The sequence below is a fragment of the Chiloscyllium plagiosum genome, chromosome 6, assembly GCF_004010195.1.
Source record: "Chiloscyllium plagiosum isolate BGI_BamShark_2017 chromosome 6, ASM401019v2, whole genome shotgun sequence".
In the NCBI taxonomy this organism is placed as follows: domain Eukaryota; kingdom Metazoa; phylum Chordata; class Chondrichthyes; order Orectolobiformes; family Hemiscylliidae; genus Chiloscyllium; species Chiloscyllium plagiosum.
The window spans coordinates 11,769,593-11,797,121 of record NC_057715.1 but is presented as its reverse complement, the minus strand read 5'-3'; the positions used below and the strand labels follow the sequence as shown (position 1 = coordinate 11,797,121).

The window sequence follows — 27,529 nt, the reverse complement described above, 5'->3', positions numbered from 1 at the left end:
CGGGACAACACAACAATCATAAAACAAACCAAATAGAGGAGGGCCACAGAGTATTTCTGGAAGCATGGCACTCATCCATGGACTCTATCAATAAACACATTGACATGTACCCAATATACCAGCCACTACAACAAACAACCGGAACTGGTCACTGGAAGCATCAGGAATGGAAGCAAATAAATTCCAGAAGACACAATGCAGCAGCACTTCACAGGAGGCTCCAAAGCACTGAAGGTGTCACCGAGACAGGGGACAAAACGTCTGCAAATCAACTTCCCAGCATCCAAGCTACAAATCTTTATGCAAGCCATGCACACAGGTGTCCAGCAATAACATCTCCAATAACTAGCTTGGCATTTACTGACATTATGATCATTGAATATGCCACTGTCAACATTTGATGGTTACCATTGACCAGAAACTGAAAGAGATCAGTCATAAATACTGTGACGACAAGAAAAGATCAGAAGCTACGAATTCTAACTCACCTCCTCTCTATCATTTACAAGTCACAGGGTCTAGTTTGTGATGATGTGCTCTCCACTTGGGCTGGGTGAGTGCAGCTCCAAAACTAATTGAGAAGCTTGTCACCATCCAGGACAAAGCACCCACTTGACTGGTGCCACTTGACTGACATTCACTCTCCTCTCCATCAAACAGTACTATCAGAAATTCACTAAGGTGCTTAGGCAGCACTTTCTATACCCATGACCACTATCATTTAGAAGGACACAGGCAGCAGATACGCTGGAACACCACCATCTGTAAGTTCCCTTCCAAGCCACTCAGCATCGGTTTGGAAACGTATCTCCATTCTTTCAATGTTACTGGATCAAAATCCTTGAAATCCCTTCTCAACAGCATTGTTGTGACTATGGAAATAGACTACTGTGATTCAAGAAGGCAGCTAACCACCACCTTCTCAAGGACAACCAGGGATGGACAATAAATGCTGACCCAGACAATGGTGCCCAATCCCAACAATGAAGAAAATATGACGTCCAAAAACTTCCCCCACTCTACCAGTATTCAGTGTGTACTATCTGGAAAATGCACTACAGAAATTCTTAGACAGCACCTCTCAAACCCACACACACTATCATCTAGACAGACAAAGGGCAGCAGTTACTTGGGTATACATCACTTGCAAGTATCCCGAAAACTGCTCACCATCCTGACTTGGAAATACATTACCTCTCCATAATTGACAAAGGGTCACAGTCTTGGAAGTATCTTCCTAATGCCACAAAATGGATTTTAATATTCAAAAAGGCAGTACCACTCATCTTCTTAAGGGCAATTAGGGATGGGTCATGAATGTTATCCCAGCCAGCAATGTCCACCTCCAATGGAGGATTTAAAAAAAAAAATTATTTACAGTTAAATAAAGAGATCATAATACAAACCTCTCCATTCAAAATTTGTGTAACAGAAGGTTAATAATCTATAGCTCCACTGAATACAAAAGGTTCGACAATTCAACATCTCAATCCATAGCCTGAAAGTGATGGCTATGATGCAAAAACAAAACTTACATTGACACCAGCGTGTGTTGTTCATGTTCAATCAAAAACAGCAGTGCACAATAACGACCTAATATGTATTAATCGCCAGATTAGCTGGGCAGTGATGTCTAAGAGCGGTGCATATTGGAAAGTGGCTGTGGAACACACATTAATTTCAGCCCATTTGTTTTAATGGGCAGTGGAAGAATTGTTTTTGATGTATTTAGCTTTCAGTTTGCAAATTGTGTAATATGTCATTCACTTTGTGAATATGTCTGAACCTTTCTAAATTCAGCGTTGGTGTAATGTATGAAGAAAAGTCTCACATGTGCGTAGATATATGTATCGATTTCCACTTACTTCGAGCAGATTAAGTTAATTTGGTCCACAAAACCAGTTATCTTAAACTCAATGATTTGCTCGCTGTCCGTAATGTTGAAGTTAAATTTCCTTTTCTTCCCCTGAACAATATGCTTGTTTTTTTTAATTGCAATGACAAAAGGACCTGTGAAAGAAAGGGTTTTAGAATCAATGGAAACAGCCTGAATTAATCATCAAAGGGTGTAATGGCAGATGATGAAACTCCACATCAGAAAAGGTGCATAAATTTCTCTTTTCATAGATTTCCAGCCGCCAGTGCGTAACCTTGTCCTGCATTGTAGAATCTCATTCTGTCAAGAACCAGGACATAGAAATTGCTAGACAAATGAATAACACTGTTCATTCCATCATTACAATATGAAGACTATTTTTGTTTGTTCCTTACAGATAAAAAGATCGTGTTTCAACTCAACAGAAAAGTAATAGCTATTTGCTAGGTTATTTTTCATGGCAATGCCTTAACCTGACTCAGTTAAATTTAAACAAAGCTTGACAGTCAACTTTCAGTCATCATCGAACTGGAGCATTCTCCATGATATTGATTCTACCAATCTGAGTCTAAGTGCCAACCAAATCAGCACTGTTTTCTCTCATATTCTAAATAGATTGCTTCACCTTATATTGATATTCTTGTGAATTGTCCTGATGAGTACAAGATGAAATGCTTCAACAAAATTTGTTTCGTTTTTTCTGTACGACCAAACAGCTGCTTACAAAAAAACATTAGTTAGGCTTCATTTAGTGTGTTGTGTTCAATTCTAGGCATTACATTTTAGGAGATTAGGAGATTGTGGAGAGACTGGAAAAGCTAATATTGTTCTCCTTTGAACAGAGAGGTCAAAGGCAAAATTTAATAGAAGAGTTCAAATTATATATGTTTTGTTCAGTAAATAGGGAAGAACTGATCCCACAGGCACATTTGTCAGTAACAAGAAATGCATTTAAGATAATTGGCAAATTATTCAGAGGAGGAATTCTGAAAATCTCTTTCACACCATGAGTGGTTATGAAATGAAATCACTAAATAGTAGTGGAAGCAGAGTCAATAGTACATTTCAGAAGCAAACGAGATACATACTATGGTAAAATGCCAAGAGAATTGAAAATATTAGAAGGCTTTTCAAAGAATAAGAACTGACTTAGCTGACCAATCGACCACCTTTTCTATTTTATGATTTTATAAGACATTACTGTTGTCACAAATGAGCGAATGTGACCCATGAGGCAGTGTGGATAATTGTACAGTAGTTCAAACACAGCGTGGGAATTGATGACTGCTATTGAACAGCAGAGCTGAGGATTATACCCAAATGAGGGTTTACTCTTACTCAGGAAACGTATTCTCAATTGAAGATCAATTGAATGTCTCAGGCATACCTCAATCAAGGTCATAAAATGATCACAGCACAAAATGAGACAATTCTGTCTATTGTGTCTGTACCATTTCAATTCAAGAGCAATTCAGCTTGTTACAACACACAGACAGCTGAATCAATCAACCTCCCCATCCCTATATTCACAACACTGTAAACTTACAACCATCAAACCCTTTCAAAATTGACCCCAATGGTTCCTAACCAGACTTTTGAATAACCAGTGTTGGAAAAGAAGGTGGAGCGGGCAGATGGGAAGGAAGATGAACAGGTAGGACAGTAAAAGAGGGCAGTGCCGAGTTAGAAGATTGGATCTGGGATAAGGTGGTGGGAGGGGAAATGGGGAAACTGGTGAAATTCACATTGATCCCAAGGCTGAAGATGAAGTGTTCTTCCTCCAGACGGCAGGGTGGTAAGGGTTTAGCCATGGAGGAGGCCAGGACTTGCATGTCCCTGGTGGAGTGGGAGGGGAAGTTAAAGTGTTTGACCACAGGACGGTGGGGCTGTTTAGTGTGTGTATCCTGGAGATGTTGTCTGAAAAGTTCTGCAAGTTAGTGTCCTGTCTCCCCAATGTAGAGGAGACCACATCAAGAGCAACTGACACAGTAGATGATGTGTGTGGATTTACAGGTAAATCTCTGTTGGATGAGGAAAGATCCTTTAGGGCCTTGGATGTGAGATGAGAGGGAAGGTGTGGATATAAGTTTTGCACGTCTTGCTGTAACAAGGGAAGGTGCCAAGAGTGGAGGGTGGGTTGGTGGGGAACGTGGACCTAACAAGGGAGTCGCAGGGGGAATGGTCTCTGAAATGCAGATTGAAATGGGGAGGGAAATATATTCCTAGTGGTGGGGTTTGTTTGTAGGTGGTGGAAATGGCGGAGCATGATGCAATGTATCCAGAGGTTGGTGGTGTAAACGGTGAGGACGAAGAGGTTCTGTCCTTGTTGCAATTGGAGAGGTCGGGTTCGAGGACAGAGGTGTGGGGAAGTGGAGGAGATGTGCTGGAGGGTATCATCGACCATGTGGGAGAAGAATTTGTGGTGTTTGATGAAGGAAGCCATCTGGGATGTTCGATGGTAGAACTGGTTCTCCTGGGAGCAGATGTGGCAGAGGTGGAGGAACTGGGAATAAGGGATAGTGTTTTTACAAGAGGCAGGGTGGGAGGAGATGTAGTCCAGATAACTGTGGGAGTCAGGGGATTTGAAGTAGATGTCCATGTTGAGTTGGTCACCGGAAGTGGAGATGGAGAGGTCCAGAAAGTGGAGGGAGGTGTCTGAGATGTTCCAGGTGAACTTGAGGTCGGGGTGAAAGGTGTTCATCAAGTTGATGAATTGTTCAACCTCCTTGTGGGAGCATGAGGTAGCGCCGATACAGTCATCCACGTAGTGGAGGAAAAGGAGGGGGATGGTGCCGGTGAAACTGTGGAAGATGGATTGTTCCACGTACCCATGGCAGGCATAGCAGGACCCATGTGGGTGCCCATGGCTACCCCTTTGGTCTGGAGGAAGTGGGAGGTTTTGAAGGAGAAATTGTTGAAGGTGATGACCAGTTCAGCCAATTGATTTCCCTCCTCACCTCTATCTGCGTTCCAGAGAGACTATTCACTTCATGACTTCCTTGTTAGGTCTACACCCTTCACTAACCCACCCTCCACTCCTGACACCTTCCCCTGCCACCATAAGAAGTGCAAAAACCTGTGCCCACACCTCTGTCCAAGGCCCCAAAGAATCCTTCCACATCCGATAGAGATTTATCTGCACTTCCACATGCATCATCTACTGCGTCCATTAGATTAGATTAGATTCCCTACAGTGTGGAAATAGGCCCTTCAGCCCAACAAGTCCACACCAGCCCTCCGAACAGTAACCCACCCACACCCATTTCCATCTGACTAACGCACCTAACACTGTGGACAATTTAGCATGGCCAATTCACCTGACCCACACATCTTTGGACTGAGAGAGGAAACCGGAGCACCCAAAGGTAATCCACGCAGACACGGGGAGAATGTGCAAACTCCACACAGACAGTTGCCCGAGGCTGGAATCGAACCCAGGTCCCTGGTGCTGTGAGGCAGCAGTGCTAACCACTGAGCCACCATGCCCGTTGTTTTTGGTGTGGTCTCCTCTATATTGGGGAGACAGGATGTCAACTTACAGATTGTTTCAGAAAACATCTCTGGGATACACGCACTAAACAACTCCACCACTCCACCAAAAGGGAGGAACTCAGGAAATTAATAATTGTCAGAGAAAGTGTGTACTAACAAGTGGAACCGTGGGCTGACAAGTTAGATTTCACCCCATGGTCTGCGAAGATGTGACTAATGAGATGGTCAATGCATTGATTCTAATTTTTAAAAAATTCCTTAGATTTGGGGGAAAATCCTTTAGATTGGACAATCATTAATGTAATTCCTTTAATCAAATAGGAAGGAAAATAGAAAGCACAACTACAGGCTAGGTATCTTCATACTGGTCATAGGGATGATGTTAGAAGCTATTATTAAAGATGTTATAGCAGAAAATTAGATTACTTACAGTGTGGAAACAGGCCCTTCGGCCCAACAAGTCCACACTGACCCGCTGAAGCGCACCCACCCAGACCCATTCCCCTACATTTACCCCTGCACCTAACACTAAGGGCAATTTAGCATGGCCAATTCGCCTAACCTGCACATCTTTTGGACTGTGGGAGGAAACCGGAGCACCCGGAGGAAACCCACGCAGACACGGGGAGAATGTGCAAACTCCACACAATCAGTCGCCTGAGGCAGGAATCGAACCCAGGTCTCTGGCGCTGTGAGGTAGCAGTGCTAACCACCGTGCCACCCATACATAAATTCAAGATTACTAGACACAATCAACATGGTTTTGTTAAAAAGAAATCATGTTTAACCAATTTATTGAATTTTTTTGAGGAAGAAATATGTGCTGTCAATCAAACTTTGATTTGAAGAAGGCATTTGATAGGGTGCCATAGGTTATGACCAAAAATAAAAGATCATAATTTAGAAGGTTACATATTGGCTAAAGGATGAAGATGGGCTTGCTAACAGTAAACAGGTGCATGCATAAATATTTTGGTTGACAAGATGTGCCAAATGGTGTGCTACAGGTAGCAATGCTGAGTCCTTGAATTAGATCAAAAAATTGAAAGGATAGATGCTAAAACTACTGAAGACAATAACTATGTAGGAGATATTGTGAAGATGACATCAAATGGAGACAAAAGCTAAAGCAAGTGTACAAAAAATCTGTTAATAGAGCAGAATGTGGGAAAATGTAATATTTTCTATTTTGACACAAATGGAAAAATTCAAGCATATTATCTGATTAAAGAGAGCTCAGAGATATAGTGATCTAAATGTCCTCTTGCATGAATTGTGGAAGGACAGTATGCAAATATAGCAAGCAATTAGGAAAGTTAGTAGAATGTTATTGTTTATTACAAGGGGAATTGAATAGAAATGTAAGGAGGTTACACTTCAGTAATTCAAGGCACTGGTAAGATTACATTTGGAGAACTGAATATTGTTCTTTTTATTTAAGGAAGATTATAAGTGTGTTGAAAGCAATTTAGAGAATGTTTAGTAGACAAACTGGAAAGGGTGTGTTGTTTTATGATGAAAGATTAGACAGTTTAGATTAGATTAGCTTAGATTCCCTATAGTGTGGAAACAGGCCCGTCGGCCCAACCTGTGCACACCGACCCTCAAAAGAGTAACCCACCCAGATCTATTTCCCTCTAACTAATGCACCTAACACTATGGGCAATTTAACATGGCCAATTCACCCAACCTGCACATCTTTGTGACTGTGGGAGGAAACCAGAGCACCCAGAGGAAACCCACGCAGACACGGGGAGAATGTGCAAACTCCACACAGACAGTCACCCGAGACTGGAATCGAACCTGGGACCCTGACGCTGTGAAGCGAAGTGCTAACAATTGAGCCACAAGTTTAGAATCATAGAGATGTACAGTATGGAAACAGACTCTTTGGTCCAACCTGTCCATGCCGACCAGATATCCAACCCAATCTAGTCCCACCTGCCAGCACCCGGCCCATATTCCTCCAAACCCATCCATATGCCTCTTAAATGTTGCAATTGTACCAGCCTCCACCACTTCCTCTGGCAGCTTATTCCATACACATACCTCTGGCAGCTCATTCCATACTCGTACCACCCTCTGTGTGAAAAAGTTGCCCCTTAGGTCTCCTTTATATCTTTCCCCTCTTACCCTAAACCTATGCCCTCTAATTCTGGACTCCCTGACCCCAGGGAAAAGACTTTGCCTATTTACCGTATCCATGGCTCTCATAATTTTGTAAACCTCTATAAGGTCACCCCTCAGCCTCCGACGCTCCAGGGAAAACAGCCCCAGCCTGTTCAGCCTCTCCCTGTAGCTCAAATTCTCCAACCCTGGCAACATCCTTATAAATCTTTTCTGAACCCTTTCAAGTTTCACAACATCGTTCCGATAGGAAGGAGACCAGAATTGCACGCAATATTCCAACAGTGGCCTAACCAATGTTCTGTACAGCCACAACATGACCTCCCAACTCCTGTACTCAATATTCTGACCAATAAAGGAAAGCATACCAAACACCCTCTTCACTATCCTATCAACCTACGACTCCACTTTCAAGGAGCTATGAACCTGCACTCCAAGGTCTCTTTGTTCAGCAACACTCCCTAGGATCTTACTATTAAGTGTATAAGTCCTGCTAAGATTTGCTTTCCCAAAATGCAGCACCTTGCATTTATCTGAATTAAACACCATCTGCCACTTCTCAGCTCATTGGCCCATCTGATCAAGATCCTGTTGTAATCTGAGGTAACCCTCTTCGCTGTCCACCACACCTCCAATTTTGGTGTCATCTGCAAACTTACTAACTTTATGTCTCATGCTCGCATCCAAATCATTTATGTAAATGACAAAAAGTAGAGGGCCCATCACCGATCCTTGTGGCACTCCACTGGTCACAGGCCTCCAGTCTGAAAAACAACCCTCCACCACCACCTTTGAGAATCCTTTGAGCCAGTTCTGCATCCAAATGGCTAGTTCTCCCTGTATTCCATGAGATCTAGCCTTGCTAATCAGTCTCCCATGGGGAACCTTGTCGAACGCCTTACTGAAGTCCATATAGATCACATCTACTGCTCTGCCCTCATCAATCCTCTTTCTTACTTCTTCAAAAAACTCAATTAAGTTTGAGAGACATGATTTCCCACGCATAAAGCCATGTTGACTCTCCTTAATCAGTCCTGGCCTTTCCAAATACATGTATATCCTGTCCCTCAGGATTCCCTCCAACAACTTGCCCACCATTGACATCAGGCTCACTGGTCTATAGTTCCCCGGCTTGACCTTACCACCCCTCTAAAACAGTGGCACCATGTTAGCCAACCTCCAATCTTCCGGCACCTCACCAGTGACTATCGATGATACAAATATCTCAGTAAGAGGCCCAGCAATCACTTCTCTAGCTTCCCACAGAGTTCTCGGGTACACCTGATCAGGTCCTGGGGCTTTATCCACTTTTACCCATTTCAAGACATCCAGCACTTTCCTCCTCTGTAATCTGGACATTTTGCAAGATGTCACCATCTATTTCTCTACAGACTATATTTTCCATATCCTTTTCCACAGTAAATACTGATGCAAAATACTCATTTAGTATCTCCCCCATTTTCTGCGGCTCCACATAGAGGCCACCTTGCTGATCTTTAAGGGGCTCTATTCTCTCCCTAGTTACCCTTTTGTCCTTAATGTATTTGTAAAAACCCTTTGGATTTTCCTTAATTCTATTTGCCAAAGTTATCTCAGGTCCCCTTTTTGCCCTCTTGATTTCCCTCTCATGTATACTCCTACTTCCTTTATACTCTTCTAAGAATTCGCTCAATCTCTCCTGTAAGAATTTCAAAGAGTAACTGGTAAATTGATTAAAACAAAACTGATCCTGAGGCATCTTGACAGGATGGAAATGGAAAGGACATTTCCCCTTGTGGAAGTATATAGAATTAGGTCTCAATGTTTAAAAATAAGGAGGTCATCTACATGAGACGGAGAAAAGAAGGATGTATTTTCACATGCGTTTTCAGAATTTTCTTCTTCAAAAGGTGTTAGAAGTGGAGCCTTTGAATATTTTAAAGTCAGAAGTCAATAATTTCTTGACAAGCAAGAGGGTGAAAGGTTAAGGAGGGTAGGCTGGAAAATGAAGTCATTAAATCAGCCATTGAATGGTGGAGTTACCATGAGGAACCAAACGGCTCACTCCTGCCCCTAATTCAAATGTGTGTATGTGTGTATGATGAAACAGTCACTGGCCAGTCAGCTGAATCTCAGTTATGGATGAACTATTGGAAAAGCTTCTGAGTGACTGATACAAATTGTCTTTTAGGCTGGCACAAAGGAATCATGGATAGTCAACACAAATTCGTTATTTGTTATGTTTACTAACTTTAACAAGTTGGGCCAATGAGGGTCACGCGCTTGATGTAAGCTGCACTGTTTCAGCAAGTTTTATTTTACAAGACACCACATGAAAATCTACTGAAACTGGAACAATACATGACATCCAAGAGCAGGTTCGATCCAAAATTGATTTAGTGGCAGGAGCAAAGGTCGACAAGCATTTATGTAGCTACATGGGTGTTTCTACTCATGCCCTGTAGCGCTTATTTTTGTGGGAAACATTGCGTTAAATTAATTTGGAGTTGATACAAAAAATAGTCTGGTTTATAGTGAGGTAAAAAACTGTAGACTGCAAGAAAACGTCAATGGCCAGCATGGAGGATAGAGAAATGGGAAATGGAATTCAAGTGGTGAAGTATGAGATAACCAAACTCTGAAGGGAAACAATGTAGGGAATAATTTGTTGGACACAAGAAATGTAGAGGAACAGTTAAAATTGAAGGCCCACAAATTCTTAAGGTTCTATGACAAGTCAATAAAATGATTAATGAAGCAAAAGGGATTAGTTCCTTTATTAGCCTAAGTACAGAATATGCATGCAAGAATGTTATGCTAGAACTATATAAAGCATTAGTTAGGGCACATGACAATACTGCGCATCATTCTATTCACCTTTTTAGCGGTGGTACCTGATTATATTAAAATACGTTTTTGGACACGTTGTTCAGAATGGAGAATTTCAGCTGCAATGAAAAATTAGAAAAGCTGGATCTGAACTAGATTTTGCATTCAAGTGTCTGATGTGGAATTTGAACACTCAAAGGCAGAAGCACTCACAAGAGCCACAATTGAAAACTAAGATAATGTAAAGTATTAGCTCTTACAGATATAGGGGCATTGAATGACAATTACAGTTTATCAGGCTGTTACACAGCAATTAAGCTACCATAGACCATTCGGCTCTCTAGGGACACATGATTGCTGGTGGCTTAACCTGAGGATCGCTATATCTAAGGCAAGGGGAAGGGTTAAGAAGGTGAATCCTTCATGATAACCTCAGCTTGTACGGGAATTGAACCCACTGTTGGCATCACTGTATCACAAACCAACCATCCAGCCAAATGAGCCAGTCAACTTCCCAGATGTGCTGCAACTAAGGCAATTGTAACAGCATTTTGCACACACACACACATCAGTCAGCTGCATCAGGCAGGCACTCAGTACACACTTCTCAGCTAGAACGCTAGCTAGCTATAGCTTTCAAATCCTGCAAAACGATAGGACAAGACGTTATTAATCTGCATACTCACATCCTAAAATCAGTTCTGTAGGTGCATTAGGTGTTGGAAGATTTATCAGACAGGTTACTTTCTCCAAGCTCTTTGTATGTTGTACTGGCTTGTAAATGCTGGTAACGGTCCTGGTCCGATTTTGCTGTTTGGTCCCATTTCTTCCTCTCATTGAAACCATTGACTTCACCAATACAATGCCAGGTGCTAGGCTACCATTAGCAGCTCTGCATGTTCTCGCAAGTGAACCTTTAAAATCACTTTGGTGGTTTTTTCTAAAATCAGGAGGAACTATAGAGGAAACAAGTTAGGATACTATTTGTTATTGAGAACAATATGAATTCTGTAAAATCATTCAGCGATTAACCATTTTGCTACATCTATGGATTCAGTTTTCTGGCAAAAATACTGTCTTTATTTTCCCATTAGCTAGTTAAAAATCCATTTGAAAGTGTATTTTTAGTGCTCTAATTTGTAGAAACATTGAAATTATGAGCAACCTTTTGAGCTTGCTCCACCATTCAATATAATTGTGACTGACCTGATATCTCAATACCATAGCCCTGCCTTCTGTCCATATCCTTGATGCCCTTAATATCTAAAAATGTATCTATTTCATGAATATATTCAGTGACTTGGTTCCACAGCCTTCTGTGGTAAAGAATTCCACAGATTCAATACCCTTTGTGTGAAAAGTTTTTTCTACCCCATATCCTAAGACTGTTATTTTTGGTTCAAGACTCCTCAACCAGGGGAAAAATATCTTTTCTACATCTTGTCTGTCCAGCCCTGATAGAATTTTCTCTGTTTTTGTAGTGATTGGAACAAGGTCAGCCAGGTAGACCTCATAGAACATGAATTCCCTGATTGGGGCTATTAAACCTGGTCCAATCAAGGAGTCTTGGCTGACAGATATAAACAGAAGTGTTAGGGGTTCTGTTCACTCTAGGTGTCAACTATGAACTAGCTGGATCAGTGCAATGTGCTGTGCACAAGTAAATGAAGGATGACTTGGTGACGGAATACTGGCCTTCATGAAGTTATTTCAGTTTCAATCAGATCCCCTCTCCTTCTTTTCAACTGCAGTGAGTTACAGGCCCCGTTAAACAAGTCTCTCCTCATAGGAGAGTCCAGTCATTCCCAATATCAGCTTAGTGATCCTCCGTTGTGCTCCATCTTTGGCAAGTATAACTTTTCTTAGGAAGGGTGCCCAAATTTCATACAGTATTCCAGATGTAGTCTCACCATGGCCCTGTATAACTGCAGCAAGATATCCTTACTTCTGAACTCAAATTCTTTGCAATGAAAGCCAACATATGATTTGCTTCGCTCATTGCTTGCTGCACCTTCCTGTCTACTTTTATTGACTGGTGCACAAGGAATCTGAGATCTCTTTGTGCATTCACGCTTCCCAATATATCACAATTTAAATAATACTATTCCTTTCAGTTCTCATATTAACTTCACATTTAGCCACATTGTACTGTGTCTGCCATGTACTTGCCTACTCACTCAACTTGTCTAAATCACATTAAAGCCTTCTTGCATCCTCCTCACAGCACTTCCTAATTTTCCATCATCGGCAAACATCAAAATGTTAAATTTGGCTCCTTTATCCAGGTCACTTAAATATGATGTGAATAGCTGGACCCATAAGCACTGATCCTTACAGTACTAGTCACTATTCAACCATCGAGAAAAAGAACCATCTATTCCCACTCTTTGTTTCTGGTCTGTCAACGAATTCTTAATCCATGTCAATATATTGCCCCTAATCCCATGTACTTTAATTTTGGACACCAGTCTCTTGTTTAGAACCTCTCAAAAGCCTTCTGGAAATCCAAATACACCATATCCATGGTGTCTCCTTTACTTTGGCATCACCATCACAATTGGGAAATTATTTTCAGAAATATTCAGTAATCTGTTGTCGTCTTTAATCTTCAAAATGTTACATCTAGCTCTGAATTACGTAGAAAAGATGATGACCAATAAATGAATTTGGGTCGTATGGATTATACAGAGGATTAAACTACAGAAGCCTAACATCCCCCAATTCTTTGCTCTTTTTCATACTTTTGCTTAATACATGCCAGGAATTTGAAAGTAGACCCAACTTTCTGAAGGTATTTTGTGTTCTTCAAGTGAGTGAAAATAACTCAATACAAATCTATTACTCCAAAACTTGTTGTATTTAAACAAAAAATCAGATTATGACAGCCATGGCACATCAGTTACCTGTTTGATAGACATGTAGGAATTTGATGTTATACTCAAGAGGCTAATCCATATTCAAGAAAATGGTCAAAAACCACTTGAAAGTGTTATCTTCACACTGATTGTTATAATTCAATGACAAGTGGTAATGAAATGTTTTATTATGATAAACTTACACATAATTGTCAACTTCACTTGATTTTCTGTTGCTGCACAGGAATTAACGAACACACATGAATATGGCTTTTCAGCCATATGTTGGATCCTACTAGTTCTCTTGGTTGATGAAGTTTTGCTGAGTTTCAAACAGCTGACATTTTCTAAAGAGCTGTTCCTTAAGATTACACCAAGGGAATATACAGTTTTGTTGTGTTCCACATCCCATCCAGGCTGTTTGATTGCTGCTTTCTTAGTTAATGCACAATTTGAATCCACGCCACTTCTGTGTCCATGTGGAGGCTTATTATTTGTGTATTTCCCTGCAGAAATAAGTTAATGTTAATACCAAATAACTTAAAGTAATAGTATTGTTAATATGAATTCCTTTCATTTAAGCATTACATCTTCAACAATGCCAAGATTTCTTCAACAACAGGATCATTCTGTTGCCCATCCTATACTAACAATTCCATGTTGTTGACCAACTCCTACCATGTCTACAATTTTCCCAGCACAACATCCACTCCTGAACAGTATATTCCTCTGAACTCAGTTCCATATGCATTCCATTTTCTCCCTGTCTGTCTCTGCTCATAAGGATATTTGGTTATCTCGATTCTTTGCTTCCCAGCTTCCTATCAACATCTTGAACCTCGGTAACTCACTATGTTAAATTTCTTCAAATGTTGTTGAAATCAATTCCTTCAACTAAACTTACACATCCTCTTGCTCTCCTTTTGTGGATGAGTGTTTAATTTCCTTATTGCAATGTGTTTTGTGATGTTTCTTTATGTTGAAGATCCTATAGAAATAGTAATACAATATTGAAAAAAAGGTTATTTTAATCAATCCCTGCACTGCGATGTAAAGCATGCATATGATCCAGATAAACCAGGTGAACTAATTTCTGTAATCTTTGGGGCTTTCCATTTTTAAAAAAGGAAGTTTTGATGAAAGGTCATCAACCATAGGCATTAACTTTGTTTCTCTCCTTATGAATCCCAGCGGATCTGTGGAGAACTGTCAACACCTTCTGTTTTTATTTGGATTCCCAGCTCTCACAGCATTTTGTTTTTATATTTAAAATAAAACCAGAGAATGGTCAAGAACTAAGTACAGAATTACCATCATACATGTTAGATAAATGGGTTTGGAGGATACTAACAGAACCACCACTGACAGTTAGCTGATGGAGTTTACTAGAGTTGATCTCAGCAACAATGAGAGTTAAGGATGTTACAGTTGAGTTCAGCACCTTTTGAAAAAAAATTATATTGTCGAGGGGTTTATTCCTAAAAAGAGACAAGAAGTTGAAGCTTTTCATCTCACACACGTCAGACCTAGAACACACAAAAGTGATTTGGCAAAAAAAGAAACACCATTTTATAAAGGGAGAGAAGAGAGTGCTGATTGGTTGGAGCATACTGATAAGGGGATACAGAAAGAACTGTTACCTGTCAGTCTTAATTCTCAAACCACCTAATGGATTCTGATTGATTGGTTTGTTGCTATTGGGATGTAGCAGAGATTGGCTGTCTCAATGCCACCATTTTTCATGAAAAAGGTGCAATGTATGTGAAAATTCATTTTGCATATATAAAATAGGGTCCAGTGTTATTTATATGTCTAGCTCCTGGCACATGCAAACATATCACTCCAAGAGCCAGCTGATGATCTTTAATTGGTTTCTAGTGCAAACCTTAGATTAGATTCCCTATAGTGTGGAAACAGGCCCTTCGACTCAACAAGTCCACCCAGACCTATTTACCCCTGACTAACGTACCTAACACTATGGGCAATTTAACATGGCCAATTCACCTAAACTGCACATTTGTGGATTGTGGGAGGAAATCAGAGCACCCGGAGGAAACCCACACAGACACAGGGAGAATGTGCAAACTCCACACAGACAGTCACCCAAGGTGGGAATCGAACCCAGGTCTCTGGCACTGTGAGGCAGCAGTGCTAACCACCTAGCCACCATGCCGCCCCACGGTGTCTGGATTGTTAAATAAGTGATTGTTGAATTTTACTCTTAATAAGTGCTTTCACTTGATTCCATATCTAAAGGTAACTTTTACATGGAACTTTCTGTACATAATTATCAGTTGATTTTTCTTTCTTGTTTGAAATGAAATATGACTGACATAAGAAAGAAAGACTGGATCAATGGGGTTTGTACTCACTGGAATTTAGAAGAATCAGGGGAGAGCTCATAGAAACATATAAAATCCTGATGGGACTGGACAGGCTAGATGGAGGAAGAATGTTCCTGATGTTGGGGAAATCCAGAAGTGGGGTCGCTGTCTAAGAATAAGGACAAAGTTAAAAATCACACAACACCAAGTTATAGTCCAACAGGTTTATGTGGAAGTATAAGCTTTCGGAGGACTAGCTATCTGATGAAGTGCTTCCAAATAAACCTGTTGGACTATAACCTGGTGTTGTGAGATTTTTAACTTTGCCCACCCCCAATCCAACACCAGTACCTCCACATTAAGAATAAGAGGTAAGCCATTCAGAGCTGAGATGAAGAAGAATTTCTTCACTCAGAGAGTTGTGAACCTTGAGATTCTCTCCCACAGGAAGCTGTTGGGGCTAGTTGGTTAGATAGATTCAAGAGAGAAATGGATGTGGTCCTTGTGGATAAAGGGATCAAGGGGTATGGAGAGAAAGCCGTAGTGGCATAAAGAAATTGCATGATCAGCCATGATCATATTGCATGGTGGGACAGGCTCAAAGGGCCGAATGGCCTACTCCTCACCTATTTTCTATGTTTCTATCAAGATATAAACAGAAATAGGATCGGTCATTGCTGCTAAGTATATCCCTTTCCACTTTTATAATCGGGGTATAATATTTGCAATCTTCCAGACCTCAGCCACAATTCCAAGACCCAGGGAGGATTGGTTTCTGCTTTAGTTGTGTCAGTATCACAGAGTTGTATCTGTATTCCACCAACATTTATATGGTTAATGCTCACAGTAAAAAACATGACCTGCTGAAATGGTAATGCCTTTGAAAACATGGTAATCTGAAGATGGTCTCTGAAAATTGCAAGTGATGGGACTGCAACCATTTCCTTTGGAAACTTGTTCCATTGTGGGATTATCCATAGGAAAAATGATAGTTGATACACTGTCTTGGAAGCAAATCACTTTATCAATCTGTGAATGGCAACTCATATTTTGGCATTGCCTGGAGGCACCACTACTTGTTTATGTTAGTTTCTACCAGTCCGTTCCATAATTTGTTGGACATGTTCAATCGAGCTTTTCCCCCTCTTTTGCTTTCGTGATTCTCATTTGAAATCTTTGACACTGATGTATTGCCAGATTGATTAATGCACTATCATGCAGTCTTACTTTGGATGGTACCAATCTTATTTCTCTCTCTCGCCACATTTGGAACACATGCAGAACCTGTATACTCCAACATTGGATGAACAAATATTCAATAATATATATTTTGACACTGTGATTTTTTTGTTGCAATATCAAAACTTCCTCCTCAGAAATTCAAAACTCCTGTTGGCTATCTGCTGAATGCAGTGGTGCGTGTTTGGAATGAGCTGCCAGAGGAAGTGGTGGAGGTTGGTACAATTACAACGCTTAAAATGTACCTCGATGGATATATGAATAGGAAGGGTTCAGAGGGATATGGGCCAAGTGATGGCAAATGGAATTAGATTAGGCTAGGATATTTGGTCATCATGGACGAGTTGGACTGAAGGGTCTGTTTCCGTGTTGTACATCTCTATGACTCTATGGCGCTATAACTCACTAAAGATTATTTCAAAGATGAGACCCAGCTATGGGTTCTGTTTTTACCTCTTGGAGAATTTAGTTAGAGAAATCAAAGCTATTTGAATGAAAAACTGTGACCAAAGCGTTGACAATTTCAAATGTTATTTCATTCCACAAAATAGGGTGCTTCCTATCTAGAACAAGTGACATTCCTACTTTGAAGACTCACGACTATTTTAAATCCTTCCTTTATTTTGATATCTCCAACATTTCCACTGTCCAGTGTTTTACTATTAAAATTGCAGCATTCCCTTTGCGGCAATAACTCATTTTGTATATCTGCCATGCACTTCGCTGTCATAAGAGGATTTCATTTTTGATTTCAAAACAGCTTCAATTTTCTGTTGATTACCCGTTTACTATATCAAAGACATTGCTAACAAAACTGCAAACACATTAATCAAGTCTGAATTATTTCACCTAGCAGAGTCTTTGCAGCTCTATTTATTCTATGACTCTTTTCAATTCAATGTGCACCCCTTGAAGTTTTCACAAATAGACAAACACTACACAACTGCAGCACAATTAAATAACTGAAGTAGGATCTGATTCACATTTCTCATTTATTCCATGACATGTAAAGATGTTTGCAAATACATGATCAAGAAATCAAGCTTAAAACCTAATCAAGTCGGCGATTGCCTTCTGACTGTCTGTTGAGCATCCCTTAGCAATATTTATACTAATGCATTGCTCCTTGACAAAGAAGCAAACATTTTCATCAGATGCAATTTATTTGATGGATCAGAAACTTGGCTGACATTAAATGTCACACCATGACATGTCGCACCCTTGTTCCCCACTCCCCCTGTCTCCTTCCACCTCCCAGTTCCACCTCCCAGCACGCGCCACCCCCCCCCCCCGCCACCCCATCTTGTAACACCAGATGGGCATCATTGATAAAATCTGAATGCACCTTAGAGTTGTGGGTTAGTCGACCTGTCGTACCAAAGGAAAATTGATACTGGGGTCGAGTCCACTGTTCTCAGCATTAATCGCGGGAGACATTGAGTAGGGGTGAAATAATCACCCACACCGTCCACCCTTACTTTGAATGTAAAAAGGATAATTGGAAGTACAATGACCTTATTTAACTTCCATACGATGGGCAACTGTAAATTTTGGTAATAACATAAAACATGGAAATAAACTTTGAATGTGATATGGTATGCTAGGCCATCACAAGGACAAATTCATCTTTCATTTCTATAGTGCATTTTGTAGAGTGGAAGCACGAGCCAACTTCAGAGGAGTTGAACAAACATTGAATAATTGTAGAATAAGAGTCAAGGGGTTGAAGACGTGTTTGAATGCCTCAGAACTGCAGCTACCTTTGAAAACAAGGAAAAAGGTAGCAAGGCAGATACAGAGATTTCCAGGATGCAGTGTTCAGACAGTGGAGGCAGCTTTTTTTTAAAATTCATTTAATGAACACATTGCTGTGGGTCTGGAGTCACATGTAGACCAGACCAGATAAGGATGGCAGGTTCTGTCACTCAAGGACATTAGTGAATTAGATGTGTTTTTCCAAAAATCAACAATGGATTTACAATTGTCATTAGAATCTTAATCCCAGATGTTTATTGAATAACAATTCCACCGTTTGAACCCAGAAAGAGGGCCTGCATTTGGGCACATGAGAGAAGAGAAGAGAGGGGCATGCCAGCTGTTCATCTCCAGAGCAGAATGTAGTATCTGAGGCAGAAATTTCTCTAAGTCAGCATATGGTAGTTTCAGCAAACAATACATCACTCCATCAGACAGTGTGTCTCTCCATCAGACAGTGTGTCTCTCCATCAGACAGTGTGTCTCCCCATCAGACAGTGTCTCTCCACCAAACAGTGTGTCTCCATCAAACAGTATGTCTCACCATCAAACAGCGCGTCTCCCCCTCAGACAGTGCGTCTCCTCCTCAGACAGCATGTCTCCCCATGAAACAGTGTGTCTCACCACCAAACAGTGCGTCTCCCCTCAGACAGTGCATCTCCCCCTCAGACAGCATGTCTCCCCCTCAGACAGCGTGTCTCTCCATCAAACAGTGCGTCTCCCCCTCAGACAGTGCATCTCTCCCTCAGACAGTGCATCTCCCCCTCAGACAGCGTGTCTCCCCCTCAGACAGCGTGTCTCTCCATCAAACAGTGTGTCTCCCCATGAAACAGTGTGAATCTTCATTAAACAGTGTGTTTCTCTATCGAAGCCATAACTCATCTCTGTGGCATGTTGCAAGACGAGTTGAGACTCACCGGGTTAGTGGGTGGCCAAAGAAAATACCTCCAGCCCTCAGTTTCAATTTTGTGAGCTCTATCTAGGGATCCATTGGATATTTCTGTAGAATAATCCAGTCAGTGACCCACTGGGGGATCAAAGAGGTCAAGGCCCCTATTGCAGAGAAATATATTCATGACAGCATGTGTCTGAAAAGTCAGGTGGAGTACACCAGCAGCAGGATGTTGCATAGCAGCAGCATCCAGAAGAAATAAAAACAGAAAGCACTGGAGAAACTCATCAGATCTGCATTATTTGTGGAAAAATAGAGAAAAACTTAATGCCTGGAGTCCAATGACTCTTCAGTTCTGGAGAAGTGTCATGATTTGAACCATTAACTTTATTTCTCTCTCCAGATGTTGCCAGACCTGCTGAATTTCTGCAATACTTCCTGTTTTTTTTTATTTCAAAACTCCATTATTGCAGTGTTCAGTTTTTATTGTAGCCAGAACCAGTTTTCTTGGACAGTTAGCAATGAACACATGGCCATCAGCCCTTTAATAAGTATGGCCACTTAACAACAAAACAAAATATTCAGATGGAGTCATTAATTCTAATCAATCTAAGTCACCATAGTCTGGGCAAATCACATTGTGACCACTTGTTTAGAAGTAAAATTTAAAAAATTGAACTTTACACCCAATGCTAACACTTCTTGTGTGAAATTGTCTCCCCAAGTTAGGAAGATGCTGTTGGAACGTTATCTAGTCTGTTTGCTACAAACAGAATCTCAATACAACACCAACAGAAAATGTTGGAAATAGTCAGCAGGCTGGCAGTCTCTTTGGAGACAGAATCAGAGGCAAAGCTCTCTCCTCAAATACTACCAGACCTGTTGAGCATTTCCAATATTTTCTCTTATTTTATTTCTAAGTCCATCATCTGCAATATTTCATCTGAAATCCAGTAAAATGCTGAGAAAAAGATTAGGATGACATATCTTAATTATGTTGTCGAGTCAGACAGTTGCATTTTAGTTCACAGTATTAATGGAGGTTATTGGTGCAACTGAAATCTACAGTTTAGCAGAGTTTGCTCAGACTTGAATGCAGGTTTGATTCAATCAGAGTTAAACCAATCATCAACAAAGCTAAGCAATGTCTCTTTCTTTACCTTCAGAATATCTTAAGTTTTTGAAGCAAAGTAAAATTGGAAACTTACCAGTTGCGCTGAGGAACAGACATATAATAAGACAGAATAAATTCTCCATTTTCAGAAAATATCAAATGCACGCCTGATAACAATCTCTGCTCTGATCGGAAAGGAAGTGTGTCATGTGATTAAAAACTGAATAATTAACCAAACTTACATTATTTCTTCAGAGTCAGCACCTACTTTAGAAACTACAGAAAAAGCCACTTTGTTTTCACAAATAATTAGTTGTCAGGCATGGAGAGGAGGGATGATGAAATGTTAGGCTTGAAACAGCCATCTCTCTTTTTTTCAAATGTTGACAAAGTTTCTGAGCATCTCTAGCATTTACTTTTGTTATTTTTAATTCTTAATCAAAGTGGTAATGTGTAGCATGGATAGTGAAGAAACTATTAAGAAATTGGATTGATACCTGAAAAATCATAAAATCATAAAAGAAGCAAAATCTTTTAGCTCATTGCGCTTGAATCAATATTTTAAAATAACTTTCTGATGAGTCATATTCATTTGTCTTTTCCCCGTAGCCCTGCAAATGATTGTGTTCAAGTATTGACCCAATTCTCCTTTAAACATCTTTTTTCATTCATTCACAGGATGTGGGTATCACTTGCTTGATCATATTGTAATGTAGGTTCTTTGTGTACGCATCCAAACTCAAGCTGGAGTGGACTGTTACTGTTAAACAGCCTGTACATGATGGTCCGTGCTGTTCTGGTTTCAATCTCCCAGGAGAATAATGTCACATTACTACTGAGGTTACAGCTTACCCCAGAGGTTCAAGTACATATTCAGTAAATCCTATTGCTACCTCACTGACAAAGCCACTATTGTATTGTTCATGCTGAATAGTCCCTGAGAAGATAGTGGGGAAGAGCCTTCTTGAATTTTGTTTGGTGAAGGCATTCTGACAACATTGCTAGACAAGGTATTTGAGGATTTTGACTCTAGCACAATGAAGGAAGCAACAATATATTTCCAAGTTAGGACATGAACAGGAAGTTGGAGGTGATGAGGTTCCCATGCTCCTCTTCCCCCTGTCCTTCTGGGTGGTAGATATTGTAGTTTACAAGATGCTGTTGAAGACGCCTTGATAATTTGCTGCAGTGCACCTTCAACAGGAAACACACTGCATTCACCTTGTCATAGTGTTGGTGTGTATGAACATGCCAGTAATTTTCAGATGTACAATGCAGACTTGCAATTGTAAAAATTAGCCCTAGAATTGCCATATATTAGGGAAAACAGTATCATTTTTATTTATTTGTTGCCTGAACAAAGTATTAGACTGTGAGGAAGACTCAGACTGTCAGTCTTGCTCCTGTGGAATCTTAGATCAAACCCTCAAGTGTCTATGACATCAGCTTTCAGCTCTTCACAGGATTAACGTTTTCAGGCTGTAATAACTCAGAATACCCCTGACTGCTGAGCAACATCAATTGTGTTGAACACCAAAATAGAGCCACTAGTCAAAACATACACAGGCTAGTCCAGCCAGGGACAAACAGCTCTGCAGACCCATCCCTGTATCTGCTTTGTTTTTCTGCTTTATAATGATTAGGCGATGAGTTCTGGCTGGGCCATTGTCTTTCACCAAGGAAGCTCATACACAATGAGCTCCACAAGGAGATTAATTAGTGATTCCCCATGGGTCTTGAAGGGGTTATTATACAGACCCTTGTCTAATAATTGCAATGAGATTTCCTTGAAGTTTAAGATGGTAGATTGTGGAAAGATGCCATGAATGAATTGAAATAGTCAAACCTGAAGGAATTGAAAGAGGAAAATTCTGCTCAGTCAGTATTGGAAGAAGATGACATTTATGAATTGGAGGGACTGTAAGGTGCATCGAGGTAGCAATCAGATCAAGCAGCACTGCCGACTGAACGGGGCAAATGGTTTACTCCTTCTCCTATGTATTTTCTTGAGATCTCATGTGGAATGATACATTTCAGTTAGAAGAACATAGAAAGGCAAAACAAAGGAACAGTTCTATTGGAGAGAGTTGTGACAATGGTGTTGTGTCTAAAATTCTCAAGAGGGATAACTCAATGAATCCAAAAGCAAATTGCAAACCATTTGAAATTACAGGGCTAGGCTGGTAGGTGTATTGCCCATTACAGAACTGCCACACATGCACATGTTGAAATTGAGCAAAATCATAGGAAATTCATTGAGATGATGTTTCAATATTTTGTCGCCTTTTTCTCAAGAAAGGGCAAAAAAAAATCTGTTGGAGTCTCCAAGGAAAAGAACAGCCTGAAACCCAAACCTGTTTTTGCCACAGGAAGAGGTATGCACATAAATATATGAATTAGGAGAAGCATTTGGCCCTTCAAGCTCTCTCTATCATTTAAGTAGAACCATGGCTGATCTATTTGAATTCCATATTACCATCAGCCCCTGATTGCCCTCAGATTCTTGTGCTTGACAAGAATCTATCCAGCTCTAAATTAAAAATAATGATCAATAACTATGATGGAGACATCTCCGTGGCAACAAAATTTCCAGAAGAATTTGGAACTTGTAAGTGCTAACCAGCACATGGCATTTCCCATTTACATAAGTGCAAGATTGAGGAATGACCCATTGTTGACACTTGCGCAATTCCTGGAGGTGGCTGGCAAGTTGAATGACTATCCGCCTCAACGTGAATCAGGTTTTAGAGTCCCTGACCGCTGGAACCAAGACTGTAGAGATTACATCATGTAAGAATAGATCTGTTCTCAATGTATTTCTTTTGGAAAGCAAGTGTATCTCTTTGGAGAGATAACCTACTCCTTCCTGGTGGAGGTCAGGAATCCTTTGGCTTGGGAATTGGGTTTTCTATGCGACTGTTAACCAAGGCAAAGATCATGAGTAAAACAGAGCAGAGCTCTCCGATTTGTCAAAAAGTCTGTCAAGAACTGTTCCAAAGTATCAACAAGTGTGATTTGTAAACAAGTTTTTTTTTAATGAATGACCGTGCATTTTTCAGTAGTGTGTACATTACAATAAATTTAAATAATAAAGTATGCTTTTCCTCCTAAACATAGGTATAGTGGATAGTTAATGAGTTGAGAAAAATAACGTTTTGGATGGACGTAGGCAACATGTTGGTATAGGGCTATAAGGAGCTATGGAACATGGGTAGAGGGCAGTATGAGTTGGAATAGGTGAGATGTGGGGAGTGTGAGGGTTGGATGTATAATTGGAGGAAAGTTTTCTATTGCCCCCTCCCCCCCCTCTTTTGAAGATGTAAAGTACGATTTTGGATCTGGTTGTGGGACACATTTGGTAGCGATAAGGCATCCTTTGGAATTGTAAAACTGTTTGGCCATAAAAAAACACATCAAATTTTTGGGACTACCGATATTTACAAGAAACTGACCAAAACCCATGTGTGGAGTTAGAAAATAACACTGGGACTATTCCTAACTTGCTGCGGTTGACACAGAGACACAAATTAGGGCCTTACCCTGGTGAGCAGCAGTGACGCCTATACCCCAATCAAAAGACAACATGAGTCAGAGCAGATGAGTGAGAAATTTCAGTTGCATAATACAAGATAACAGCAGCTCAGAGATTACCAGTAACTACATTTCAGGGCTGTGCTCCAGACATTGTAACACAATTAACCTTTTTTAAATGAGCTAAATCTATCTCTCAGATCAGTGTAAACCCATTATTGCAATCTAATTTTCCCACAGAAAGCCTTAAAGGACTCATAGTTTCTGCTTACAAGTGAAGATTGCTGTCTGAGCCTCATGACCATGCACAGCAATGTAGAAGCTATGACACCTACACAGCTGCAATCTGCCATCTGTCACAAAGTAAATGGCAATTCCTGTGGTGTACAGCACACCACACAGTCACACTTTTCAAAAGCATAAGGGAAGCACCTTCCATGGAGCTCATGCTGCTGCTAAGAAGCCCCAGGTTTATTGATGCACTTTAGTTTCCCCAGACTCAATGGACATCTTTTTGGACCCACTATCCAAAGGACCGGACCCACGCTCTTGAGACCTAACCTCAAATCCCACTGTCACAGCTGAAAAATTAAAATTCAAAGGTTTCTCTTTTTAAAATCTGCATTTTAAAAACTCAACTCACTTGAAATAAACTGCGGGTTGCAAGGGCAGAGGATGTACTCTGGGTGGGAGACTTCAATACCCAAAGTTGTCACAGCATCACTCGTGACAATGCTGCCTAACTCAGGAAGGATGCATCTGTCAGACTGGGCCTATGAAACAACCTACAAAGCCTTACCTGACCATAACACTATAAATCCACCCATTGTAGTTTCACTAGTTCATGACAATGACGGGCGGAGCATTGGCACAGTGGTTAGTACTGCTGCCTCACAGCGCTAGGGACCCGGGTTCAATTCCTGTGTCAGGCAACTGTCTGCGTGGGTTTCCTCCAGGTGTTCCAGTTTCCTCCCACAGTCCAAAAAAAATGTGCAGGTTAGGTGAATTGGCCATGCTAAACTGCCCGTAGTGTTAGGTGAAGGGATATGGGTCTGGGTGGGTTGCTCTTTGGAGGGTTTGTGTGGACTTGTTAGGTCGAAGGGCCTGTTTCCACACTGTAAGTAATCTAATCCAGCTCACTTGACATGATCATAAGAAAAGGCTGAAGGAATTTGATAGAGCAAAGGGCCCTGACAACTTCACAGCTGTAGACTGAAGAATAGTGCTTCAGAACTGAGGAAGAATCACCAGACCTGAAATGTTAACTCTGATTTCTCTTCACAGATGCTGCCAGACTTGCTGAGCTTTTCCAGCAACTTCTGTTTTTGTTCAAGATCTACAGCATCTGCAGTTCTTTTGGTTTTTATGCTTCAGAACTAGTTGTGCTCCGAGCTGAGCTGTGCCAGTGGAGTCACGATAAGGACATTTACCACACAATGGGGAAAGCAGTTCTGTATATATGCCCCTGGTGTCTAATCCAATGATCCATCAGTTAGCCTATTCTTGATTAACAGCAAAGTGATGGGAGGGGTTCTTTCAAGCTGTTCTTTCAAGCAACAGTCACACAGCAATAACTTGTTCACTGATGCTGAGTTTGCATTAAGTTTCAAAGTCAGAAAAATAAGTTGGGTCTGTGATTAGGGATTGGTAAAACTGAGTTTGGAGACCATCAATTTGAAACTCTGCTGGCCTTCACAAACATTGCAAAGGTTAGAAAAGGTTCGGGCTTGGTTGCTGTTTTGACCTCACACACGTGTCCAGTGATGAACTCACCATTGATAAAGCAAGGGCAATGTTGTATTTAATGCCCCACAGTATTTTCTTCAGGTTGTGTGGGCTTTGGCTGCCTTTTCCACCAGGTAAAAGAATTCAGGGACCTTGGAAAGAGACTGCTAAGCAATGCGGAGCCTCCTGATGGTTAGGCGTTAAAATGTTTTGACAAATGTCATTATCAGGTACTTTCAGACAACTTTAATATATTAGTTCAAAATAAGATTGCCATTGTATTCATCATCATTGTGCATTAGAGTTTTCCATACTGGAAAACATAGGAACAGGGGAATATAGGACTTTGGAGCAAGGAAAGGCTATTCAACCCTTCAAGCCTGCTTTATCTTTCAATACATTTGTGACTGAAACTGAAACAACTAATCCCCTTCTGGAAATCAGAAATAAAAACTGAAAGTGCTGGAGAAACTCAACAGGTCTGGTAGCATCTGTGGAGAGAGAAACTGAGTTAATGTTTCAAGCCCAATATGAGACTTCTTCAGAAATTAATTCCCTTGTCTATCAAAATCCTATCTGACTTTACATGAATAAATTCAATAACCCAACATTCGCTGTTTTCTGGTGAAAGAGCTCTACTGACTGATAACCTTCTTAGGGAAAACATTTCTCTTCACGTCCACCTTGAAGGCAAGAACTTTTATTTTTAAACTCTGTCCCCTCATTCTACTTTCTCTTACAAGGAGTAAAATCATCTGAGAATCCACCTTGCCAAGTCCCTCACAGCTTTTATAATATTTCAAGAAGATCACTTCTCACTCTTTTGAATGCCAATGTATATTAGCCGAATGCCTCTTCATAATTGTTCAATATCTCTGCATAAATTAAGTCCTTAATTTCAGAAATTAGTTGAGTGGGCTTTCTCTGAACTGCTTCTAATATCCTTTTTTAGAATATACAGGCCACATTCATAAACTGTACTCCAGATATTGTCTATTTCTAGCATTTTCTCTTTTATGTTGGGAAAAATAGCATTGGGAACGTTAGTGTCTGGATCTAAAGTGATTTAAATGTCCACATTGATTCAACATAGAACAAAATGGCCTGCAGCTTCAACATAGAAGAAAATAGCCATCCATTCCACGAATTATTTAAGGAACAGGCCATCTGGTATGAGTTGGAAAAAAATCCAAATTATCTCTTCTTTGAATTTCAATAAGTTCCATTGTCTGGAGGTGTAATCGTAACATTTGATGGCTGGACCCAATATGAATCCTTAGCTGAGTTTCAGAAGCAATAATGACATGATTAAACAGGCTTTCATGCATATATGATTTGGAGATGCTGGTGTAGGACTGGGGTGTACAAAGTTAAAAATCACACACCACCAGATTATAGTCCAACAGGTTTAATTGGAAGCACTAGCTTTCGGAGCCCCGCTCCTTCATCAGGTGATAGTGGAGGACACAATTGTAAGGCACAGAACTTATATCAAAAGTTTACAGTGTGATATAACTGAAATTATACATTGAAAAATACCTTGATTGTCTGTTCAGTCTTTCAGCTGTTTGAATACCATGATAGTTTCACAGCTTTCATGTGTAAATCACAAAACCTTTTTTTAAAAGTTGCATTCTCAGGTTAACTGTAACAACAGCTAGACAATATGTTGAAGGTGTTAGCCCCCTGTGTTCTCTGTCCATGCCATGATATTTAGACAGATTCTAATCCAAAAAGTGAGATAACAGAGTTTTACATGAATTCATGCAGTTTTTGGGCAAAGTACAATGT

The 27,529-nt window shown here is 40.5% G+C and overlaps 1 protein-coding gene across 2 annotated transcripts in view; it reads right to left on the bottom strand.

Moving 5' to 3' along the window:
• LOC122550454 (nectin-1-like) overlaps nucleotides 1-20,665 on the bottom strand; it is a 61,044-nt gene extending 40,379 nt beyond the window's left edge. Inside the window, exons 1-4 of one of the 2 annotated variants that reach the window (XM_043691196.1) lie at nucleotides 20,577-20,665; nucleotides 13,362-13,664; nucleotides 10,990-11,259; nucleotides 1,866-2,010 (exon numbers count right to left, since the gene is read on the bottom strand). In XM_043691196.1, coding sequence (XP_043547131.1) covers nucleotides 1,866-2,010; nucleotides 10,990-11,259; nucleotides 13,362-13,664; nucleotides 20,577-20,625 — 767 coding nt within the window. In that variant the 5' untranslated portion in view covers nucleotides 20,626-20,665. Of the gene's footprint in view, nucleotides 1-1,865; nucleotides 2,011-10,989; nucleotides 11,260-13,361; nucleotides 13,665-14,062; nucleotides 15,108-20,576 lie in introns of those variants that run through there. The other variant, XM_043691197.1, reaches the window with a different exon arrangement.
• Between the last annotated feature and the right edge of the window lie 6,864 nt (nucleotides 20,666-27,529).